We start from the raw sequence: 9986 nt of genomic DNA, 5'->3' as shown, positions 1-9986 counted from the left end.
GGGGTTTTCATGGCCCCGCACCCCCCGCTGCGGCCGTTCCGCGGGGCCTGTCCCGCTCCTGCCCCTTCCCGGCGCAGGTGGAGGGAACCACGGCCAGGGTCCCTCGGCCTCCCTGTGCCGGTCGCTTGGCACATCCTCTCGGGCAGCGTTAAATATTTCCCCCCTTTCTTTCGTTTAGTTGTTTTTGTTGTTGTTTGTTTGTTTGTTTTAATGGGGGAGGGGGGTGTTCGTTTGGGTTTTTTATTGTCACGTTTATGTAACAAGTGCCCGCACTGAGGTCGGCGCTGCGTTGCATGCTCGGGGGTGCTGTGTCCGGTGCTGTGTCTCCACATTAAAACCCGTGTCTTTCCGTTAAAGAAGACGGGGGTTAAAAATGAATGAAGATCTGAAGGTTAATTTGAGTTGGCTGCCTCAGGATCATGTAGAAGCCAGCTCTGCCGAGAATGCCTCAGCCACAGGCTCCTCCCTGGTTCCTGTCGTAGACCCAGAGCCAGAGCTTTTGGTAAACCCCTGGGACATTGTCTTGTGTACTTCAGGGACTCTTATCTCCTGCGAAAATGCCGTTGTGGTTCTTATCATTTTCCATAATCCCAGCCTTCGTGCCCCCATGTTCCTCCTGATAGGCAGCCTGGCGCTGGCAGATCTCTTAGCGGGCATTGGATTGATCATCAATTTTGTCTTTGCATACCTTCTGCAATCAGAAGCTACCAAACTGGTCACAATTGGACTGATTGTTGCCTCTTTCTCGGCGTCTGTGGGCAGCTTGCTGGCTATCACTGTTGACCGATACCTCTCCCTGTACTACGCCCTGACTTACAATTCAGAGAGGACTGTCACTTTTACCTATGTCATGCTCATGTTGCTCTGGGGAGCATCCATCTGTATCGGACTGCTGCCTGTCATGGGCTGGAATTGCCTCAGAGACGAATCCACCTGCAGCGTTATCAGACCGCTCACTAAAAATAACGCAGCTGTCCTTTCGGTCTCTTTCTTGCTCATGTTTGCCCTCATGCTGCAGCTCTACATTCAGATCTGTAAAATCGTGATGCGCCATGCCCATCAGATTGCCTTGCAGCACCATTTCCTGGCCACTTCCCACTATGTGACCACCCGAAAAGGAGTGTCTACTTTGGCCATTATTTTGGGGACTTTCGCTGCTTGCTGGATGCCTTTTACACTCTATTCTTTAATAGCAGATTACAGCTATCCTTCTATATACACCTATGCCACTCTCCTGCCAGCCACCTACAATTCCATCATCAATCCTGTAATTTATGCTTTTAGAAACCAGGAGATACAGAAAGCACTTTGGCTCGTCTGTTGTGGCTGTATTCCTTCTAACCTGTCTCAGAGGGCAAGATCACCCAGTGATGTCTGATGGGCAGCTAGCAGGACGCTCCTTAACATGTTACTTTCCAGACATTCTTGCCACACTGTCTTTGGTTTAGATGCATTCATTAAATGGTGTGTGATGGGTTCATCTTAAAACCACAGGATGCACTGACCGTCTTGTAAACAGAAAACCCCAGTGGCCAAAATGAATCCAGTGGTTTAAGGGAGGTTTCCAAAATCTAAACAATCAGTGTTACAGATTTATAACGTTGCTCAGGGTCTTTTTGTTATGTTACCCAGACTTTGCCATGTTTGCTATGATTTTACATTGTTTGCTATTTAAAAATAGATTGAAACAGCATACCTCCTTTGAAACTGTTCATGTGCTTGAGTTCAGTCATAATGCGTTATGTTACAGTCTGTTGTCAGGATAATTTTTCCCTCTTTAATTATTTTTTAAACAAAAAAAAAGAAAGGAAAACCCATGTCCTGTTATCCCATTTATATATCAACTTCAAAATAATGGCCAATTGTATTGGTTTATATGGTATTTATTGTAATAATCTTAGTGAAACAAACTTGCTCTGAGGAAGTACTTGTATAGCTTTTAATTTTAGGTCTCAGCATGAATTAGCTTGATAATTTAAAGGGTTTTGAAGGGTTACCTGTACTCTTTTGAGTTCTGTCTGGATGTGAAAAAAAGATGATATACTTTGCCTTCCTTTTCAAAAGTCAGCCATATGTTTTCACTTGGATATGGGACATCAGAGCTCTTTATACTATTAATTTTAAAAGGAATTTCGGAGGGACTTTCAAAATGGATGAAACATTATGGTCTCTTTTGGCTATGCATTTGTCATAGATGCAGCACGAGGCTTCCCAGATAAGTTTATCTTTTCAGAAGTGAATAAGAAAATATCTAATAAAATAGCCTACAAATTGCTTGCAGCACATATTTAACAGCTACATGAAATGGTTCCCCTTAAGTTTTGTTATTACCAATCTTAGCATTTGTTTCCATTGTTCTGCTGTATCATTTTAAATACTGGTGTTTATAAATTCTCAGAGCATATGTGGTTCATAATTGTGTGCAACCAGAACTGCAACATGAAAAATATTTTCTTCTTTTCTGTTAGTTTTGTCCAGTAGAGATTGTGATTCTTGTGCACTGTGCACATGTCAGTTCTGGTCTAACAAGCAGAGCTTCCTCTCATGAATGGTTACATTTCAAACCACTTCTAACCTTTTGCTGAAGCTGCATTAGAATGTGCTAGAAAGAAAACATTGTTTTCTAATTTGATGACTTCATTGCCAGAGAGAAAAATCTTCCTAGCAGATGTCTTTGAGAAACTTCAGGTGTACCCTAATGTCAGTGCATGGGAGTGCACAGTACCACTTCCATTAGTGTCAGTGGGAGCTCAGTGTCTTAGTGCCCTGGCATCAGCAGGAGGTTGTATTCCCTTGGATGTCAAAGTTGGCAGACTGCATTCAGTATCTTCCATTACAGTTTTAAAAAACCCCAAGAAAATCAAGTGTAAAAATAGCAATATTTACAGTTCAATGAAAAAATATACCTGTATAGTAGAGACAGTAGAGACAACTGTGTTGCTGGTCTGGATTTTTCCAAATGGAATCTGTCCTTTTCACATGGTCATTTGGGTGACTGTACCTTTTGTGGCAAAGTTTCTGTGATATTAAGAATCATATGCTATACACAAAGCTGAATCTCAAATGTGAATGAGTTGTCTGTGAACAAGGCTCTGTAGAGATTTTTATGAGCAATAATTAGTTTTATTTGCAATGCTGGGTTCAAATTCCATTATTTACTTGATTCAGCCGTCATGATATTTGGCTCTTACTTTGTAATCTGATTAGTTTAATAATTGCATGGCATGGTCCAGTAGAGCTGTGAACTTGCAGCTCCCTTGGCTTCACTGCAATTTACAGATGCTCAGCACAGTTAGACCCTGCTCAGTGTAGGATATTGGTGTTATTTATCTACTTCTGAATGCTAATGAAACTCTGGTCATTGCATTTTGTTACGAATTTTTGTATAAGAAATAATCACTTGATAAATATCCATGCTGTGTATGCGTGCAGCTTTGCAAGTATGCAAAGTATTGGGAATAAATGCCAGTAAACATCATAAGCTGAATAATGCACAGAAGCTGAATAATGAAGAATGGCACTTGTAAAAGCAAAAAATTAGTTGAAGTCATGCAAAGTTTGCCCCCCTCCCCACTCTCTCCCCTATTTCTTCTTCTGCATCAAATCCCTAAAGATGAGCAGCTACATCTGTGACCAAAAGTCAGTCCTGAGGGCAGCTGTTGTTTTGCTTGTGCAGACCTGTTCTCATCCTCTTGGATTACCTCACAAGCACTAGTGGTTTTCTCCCCACAACACCTGGGTGGTAGGGAATCCAGAAGGAAGCAGCACAGAGGGAGATAATGCTGTCCCCTCATCTCATGCTGGTTCACTTAGTGTCCTTGTCATCTTCCTCGCTCCACAGGCTGCTCAAATCCGCAGAGGCTCTCCAGAGTGCCAGGGGAGCCGACCTTTTCCTTGTGCCAGAGCGGAGAGATTTGTAATTGGAAGTTCCTCTCCTGAGAAGCCATGCAAGTCAAATGGAGGAAAAGAAGAATTAATTATAGAAGTCCCACAAAGCTAGCAATGTGATTTGCCCTCATTTGAGGAGTAGCGCATGGTTACCTTTCATCACAAACAGATGAGAAAAATTATTATTCCTCCCCAGCTACTGCTGTGACCTCTAGTGAGGATGCTGTCTCTTCCAGAATTATGTTCTTAAATTTGGGCTGTTCAGCATAGGCCAGAAAACCCTTCTGGAATGACATAGGTTTTCCCAGAGCTGTCAGGCAAAACTCCATCACGGTTTGCAGTACTGGGGAGATGCTGTGTAACACACCTATGAATGACCTCTTGGGAGGAAGGGCAGAGCTATGGGTGCAAAGCTGCTTACCTCGCTTGCACAAATGTGGTGCTTGACAGGCAGCCACTTTTCAGACCTTGCAGAATTAAGCAACTCTCTGCTCTCACCTCAGAGTTACAGTGTAGGCCCTGGTTCTGCACAGTGAGGTGCCAGTAGCAATCCGGGGTGTCTCTGAAACAGGCAGAAATCTAGCCAGCTTGTAATTTTGGTGTTCCATCAAACAAGACCCAGGCATATGACCAGGGGTGTTAAGATTCACCATTCTATGTACAGTCAAGTGTCTTTTATATCTCCATTGTAATGACAAAACTTTTTTTTTTTCCACATAATTTAAAGAATTGAAGTTCATTTTTATTTATTAACATGCTTGACCTAAAGTTAGTAACAGGTTGTATACTGATGGGCAAAATTTCCTGTAGGTAGTTTTTTTTCATATATTCTTCCTCAAAGCTTGAGGGAGGACTTTTCTAATTGTCTTTTTTTTTTTCTTTTTTTTTTTTACCATTTCTCCTAACAGTAAGATTTCAGCAATAAGGGGAAATACATTTTCAGCCAAGAGCAATAAAATCCTCTGTGTTGCAGGTACTATAAACCACTGAGTAAACTCAGTGCAATAGAGAGGAAGCAATATATTCTTTGGACAAGAAATAGTAACTTGCATGAGGACTTTAAAGAAGCAGAAGTTTTCCTTTGTTAAGAAGTTGCTACTGAACTGATGTGGAAAGTTATTTCTGGTTGGTTTGTGTTACAATTATTGAGTTCCTGCATAAAATTACTCAGCAATAACCTTTTATCTTAGTTCTTGGATCCTGAATTCATACTGCTTGCAAGAGAGGATTATGTATTGCAGTGGGCATTTTTTTTCTTGTTTGGCATTTAGTTGTACAGCATTCTATGGATAAACTCACTGTGCTCAGAATTTCTGATTGCAACTTGATACTGAGAGTACTCTTCACTAAACAAAACTGAGAATACCTGAATTTGTTACGCTCATCAAGATGGATTTGAAAAATGGTGCTAGTCCATTCTGACTACAGCGTGGCTTTTAAAAGAACATGGTTCTGGTATCATTGAAGAAAACCCTTGCCAATGGTCAGGGTATTTGAAAGCAAGCTGAAAGGCCTGCTGTGGCTGCTGTACCTCCTTACCATGGACTGACTCTCAGTGACATAAGCAGCTTCGTCCATCCTCCATGCTCAGTGGCCAGCCTTGGAGTCACTGAAGCCCCTCCAAGGAGAGCAGTGAGCTTTGGCTTAGACTAGACCTCTTTGGTCCCCAACGAGGTATCTTCTGTTGTCTCATTATCTTAGGGATTGTTTAGCTTTTAAAAATAAGATGTTTGTGGATTCATTTCTCAAAAGAAAAACGTAACCTGCAGTGTGACTGGCAGTTGGGATGAAGTATCATTACTACAAATCAAGCACCTGAAATGTAACTACGTGCTCTCATTACTTAAAAAATATAGTTCTGTAACGTTCAGAAACGTATTTTCAAAATGTTGGTCCTTTTAAGAAGAGCAAATATGTATGGTCTGACTTTGTATGTACAATAAAGAAATTGGACAGAGTGGTCACAATTTCAAAAATCATCAGCTATTCTGTCACATAATCTGATACTAAGTGGTTCTTAGTCCTTGAAACAGAAACCATGCTGGCAACTTCATAGAAATTCCTCAATACCCACAAGTCAGTGTAAAAGCTTTGTAGCGAAAGTGGGAGGATTAGCATGGTTGCCAGCGCAAAGCAATCTGATGTAGCAGCCCCGTTGTGAGTGGGAGTAAGAACAGTACACCTGCACACCAGTTGTAGACAGATCAAGTCCTAGGTGTGCAGGAGTAGCAGCAGAAAAAGGTGAACGATTCAAAGGATTTCTTTAAACTGTTGTGCTGCAAGCTCTCACTGGATCTTTTGTTCTAAGAATTCAATAATATTTTTAAGTGCTACTGGCCCACTATTCAGGAAAGGGTATCATGGTGGTGAACTTTTTGAGGAGGATCGAGAACACAGCTAGATTTATGAAACAGGTAATTAAAGATAATGTTAAATATCTACACATAGACTGATCACATTTCTTTGGGAGAAGATCTGAGAGTCAGAATCATGTTGCTCCAGAACATACATTAAATACAGTAAATAATCTTTGCATGTTTATGAAAAGGAACAAATGACAATTTGCAGTCAGAATTGTTATCTGCAACTAGGCTACATCTTTTTAATAATGCCACAAGAAGCCACTTTATAAAAACAGTTTTATAACTTCAGTGGTAAGCTAAGAAAAATAAGATTTTCACATGCTTAGAGTATTGCACACTTGTTGTATTGCATGTTAGCAAGAAGCCCTGTAACTTCATTGGTATTAGGCAGCAGAGCTATTCAAAAGTATGTGAAATGCATTGCTAAAAAAAAAAAAAAAAAAAAAGACCAGGGCATGTAACAGTGCATTGCTGTAACTGGAAAGCACAATCTTAAAATTGTATTTTTCTGATTTTTGAAAGAATTATATAAAGCAGTGGTTTAGCCCCTCTTTCCGTGCCACATTTACTTTGCCTTACTGGTAGTCTGGAGATGTGCCATGGAGAAAAAATAAGTTCCCTCAATCTCTGCTTACAGAGAGTGGACTAAAAGGAAGGGACATGCTTTATATGTCATGAATAAGCAATAGTACAGGAAAGGTAAATTGGGCATGCTTGTCTGTCAGTAAAACAATGATGGGACTCCCATCAGACTTGAAAGCCTATCTGAAAATACTTGTTTGGTACAAAAGGAAATTACCCCATCAAACTGGGTGCTAATGACTTCTTCAGTCTAGGATTTTGTGAGTACATTCAGTGGATTGAAAATCTGGATGAACTGCAAGGATATCTGCTTTCATGTTAGGTGGATGATGAAAGATGAGAGGATGGAAGTCTTTATGGCTTGGTGAGTCAGCCAGGTCCTCAGTGCATGAGCTTGGATTGGAAGGATGCTTGAATAAAACATGTGCGAAGGTTATCTTGAACCTTGCTCTTGAGAGAGACCCTGAGACTGTTGTTGATCCAGGGTGCAGAGCAGCAGTCCCATGTCCTTGAGGCTGGCAGTATTGCTATGCCTGTTGAATGGTGCCCAGAGAACAGAAAGGAGGAAATACAACCAGAAGTGAAGTCCTCCTTCCTTGCAAATATGACCTCCTATGTTTTATTCATATTATTACTTGTCTTTTTAGCACAGTCTTACTCCACTTGAAATCAGAAGAGGGTTTTGGGGTTGTTTGGGTTTTTTTGTGGAAAAATACTGAAAATATAAAAGTAGAAACAACAGCAGATTATTTTAGAGTAAGTCATGATGAATTTCTGTTTCTTCTGAGGAGCAACAGAGTCTGTAACTTTGCAGTTACTCTTTGAAAATAGTGTGTCCTTGCACTAGAAAGTCCATGCAGCAGTTTATTTTCAAAATTATTGTCAAGTTGTAAGCCAGACAAGAAGAAACAGTCGCATTTTTAATTATGTTATACAAACTTCTTCTGGAAGAGAATGGATAAAACCAAACCTGAATGTAGGTTAGATGAAACCATATCATAATTCACTACTGCGTCAGTGCTGTGATGCATACTCACTCAGTGCCATGGAAAGAGCAAGCAGAGATTTTTCCAGTGGAAGTTTTTTGCAAATGTGTTGAGAGAGTAAAACTCATTTTAAAACAAAGGGCAAACTTGCATCCCAAATTCTTTGAATTGTCTTTTGAGGAGATTGTCTTCACCTCCCCAGAACTTTTGGTTTGCACTCTACAGTGCTAAGGCAATTTTTACAAACCCTTGCTGAGACACTAAATATTCAACTGGACAAGATGATATTACAGGTTTCCCCCTTCCAGGTGGAGGGAAGACTTCTGTGTTACAGAACTAGTGAACTGATTTCTTTATCTGATATCTCCAAGTAAAACAGACCTTTCTCATAGAGTATCCTGCAGATGCTCAGTGGCATGTTTAGGAACTGAATTAAATTGCTACTGTAGAGTATTTCAGCTGAGGGCCCTATGATTATGGGGTTGGGTTTTTGTTTTGTTGTTTTTTTCCCCCTAGTAGTAAGATGTCTGGCACAGTCCTTTTTGTTTGAAGGCAAACTCATTTATAGTTGGACCCAATGATCTAAAGGTCTTTTCCAACCTAAATGATTCTATGAATCTAAGAACCTGCCTCTCATAAGCACAGTGCTGCATTCTAGGAAGAATCTTATTTACAAAGGCTTTAATAGTTTTTACATTGTTGTAGCCCTTTCAAATATATCAGCAACAGCTTTGATGAGCATTGGCCTTAGACTGGTTCACCTGTGGAGTGGAGAGGGAAGCAAGTGAACTGTTACTGTTTTCTTTACACTGGTGAGAGTATTTTTTCCTCAAACCATTTGATCCCAACCATGTGACCTATTGTAATGTCTAAGCACAGGCCTAGTCCTGGCTTCTTAAGGAGAAAGCAGGCAAGTACTACCTGCACATGAGGACCACAACCTGCAAGGATTTACCTTAGAAAATGGAGGGGCCTTCCACTTTTAAGGAATAGATGCCAATGAAATAGATTTGTTTTTTTTAAAAAGTATGGACTAATTCTTAAAAGGAAATACTTATGTACAGGTTTAACTTAAAGAACTAATGTACTAGTTATATTACATGCTGAGTGGAGAGAGAAACAGTTCTTAGAGTATTTTGGTATTCCATTAACTTAATTATTATGAGCTATCATAGTTGAATAGTATGATTGCATACTTTAATATATATACATAATTTATCATTATTTAATTTATTTTTTGTATGTATGATATTCTAGATATCATGCTCTTTACCTTCAGTGTTGTAATGGTCAAAGTGCAACTTCTTTGCTGAGATAGTTTCATATGATTAAAGAAAAATATTGCCAAACTTTTATGAATGTTTCAAACACTGAAAGATTTGGTGGTGAGTAATTGGTATTTTAACAAAGGCAATCCAGAGGTTTTGGAAGGGAGGTGTATTCTCATGGCTTTAGTCTGGACAAATCCCACTGCCAGCTTTGGGATTACAATGTTATATATTTACATCTGGGACAGAATACAAGAAGGATATTTATGACTAACACGAGCATATATCACAGTTATATGTTCCTGTGCATGGTGTTCCCTGTTATTTCCACCTTTCATACATGCTTTGGTGGACTGCTCAGATCCTGAGTCTAAACAGCAGCCCACACAGTCCTGTGGCACAGGTGCACCTCTGGCACTGGCTGACACTAAGTGGGGGGATATTACAGTATCAGAAAAATCTTATGCTTCAGGGGCATTCTAGGAAAAGGGACCAGGACCCACAAGATTTAGGGCCAAGGTATGAAGCTCTTAATGCATTGATTAATTGTGGTCCCCATAGAATTTTCTTCCTACTTCAGTGTTTGCCAAGATGACACCCATAAAAATAATCAGTAATTCAGCTTCCACTGCTTTCAGGGAAGAGATATTTTACAGTGTGCAAATAAAAGTGGCATGACCTGGTTCTTGAAAATTGGGATACTCCCACACATATTTAGTAGTGGATTTGGCAGTGCTAGGTTTACAGTTAGACTTGATGATCTTAAAGGTCTTTCCCAACCTAAATGATTCTATGATCCAGTCCAGAGGCTTTTCTGCAGTGTGGGTTGCAGGGTGAGAGCACACTGGGTTTGGAAGGGAGCTTAGAAAATAGTGAGCCTTCTTCCATCTCACTCCAGC

The 9986-nt window shown here is 40.3% G+C and overlaps 1 protein-coding gene across 1 annotated transcript; it reads left to right on the top strand.

The window, feature by feature from the left end:
* The first annotated feature begins 373 nt into the window (after nt 1-373).
* Nucleotides 374-1378, top strand: GPR12 (G protein-coupled receptor 12). The gene has a single exon (XM_010005631.1). It carries the CDS (start codon nt 374-376, stop codon nt 1376-1378), a length of 1005 nt encoding a protein of 334 aa, XP_010003933.1.
* Nucleotides 1379-9986: the final 8608 nt, after the last annotated feature.

The sequence above is a fragment of the Chaetura pelagica genome, unplaced genomic scaffold, assembly GCF_000747805.2.
Source record: "Chaetura pelagica isolate M959 unplaced genomic scaffold, ChaPel_1.0 scaffold269, whole genome shotgun sequence".
Lineage (NCBI taxonomy): Eukaryota > Metazoa > Chordata > Aves > Apodiformes > Apodidae > Chaetura > Chaetura pelagica.
This window is presented reverse-complemented; position numbering and strand designations above follow the sequence as displayed.

Excerpts from the sequence above, each read along its gene's own strand:
- GPR12 (XM_010005631.1), top strand. The coding sequence starts at position 374 with ATGAATGAAGATCTGAAGGTTAATTTGAGTTGGCTGCCTCAGGATCAT.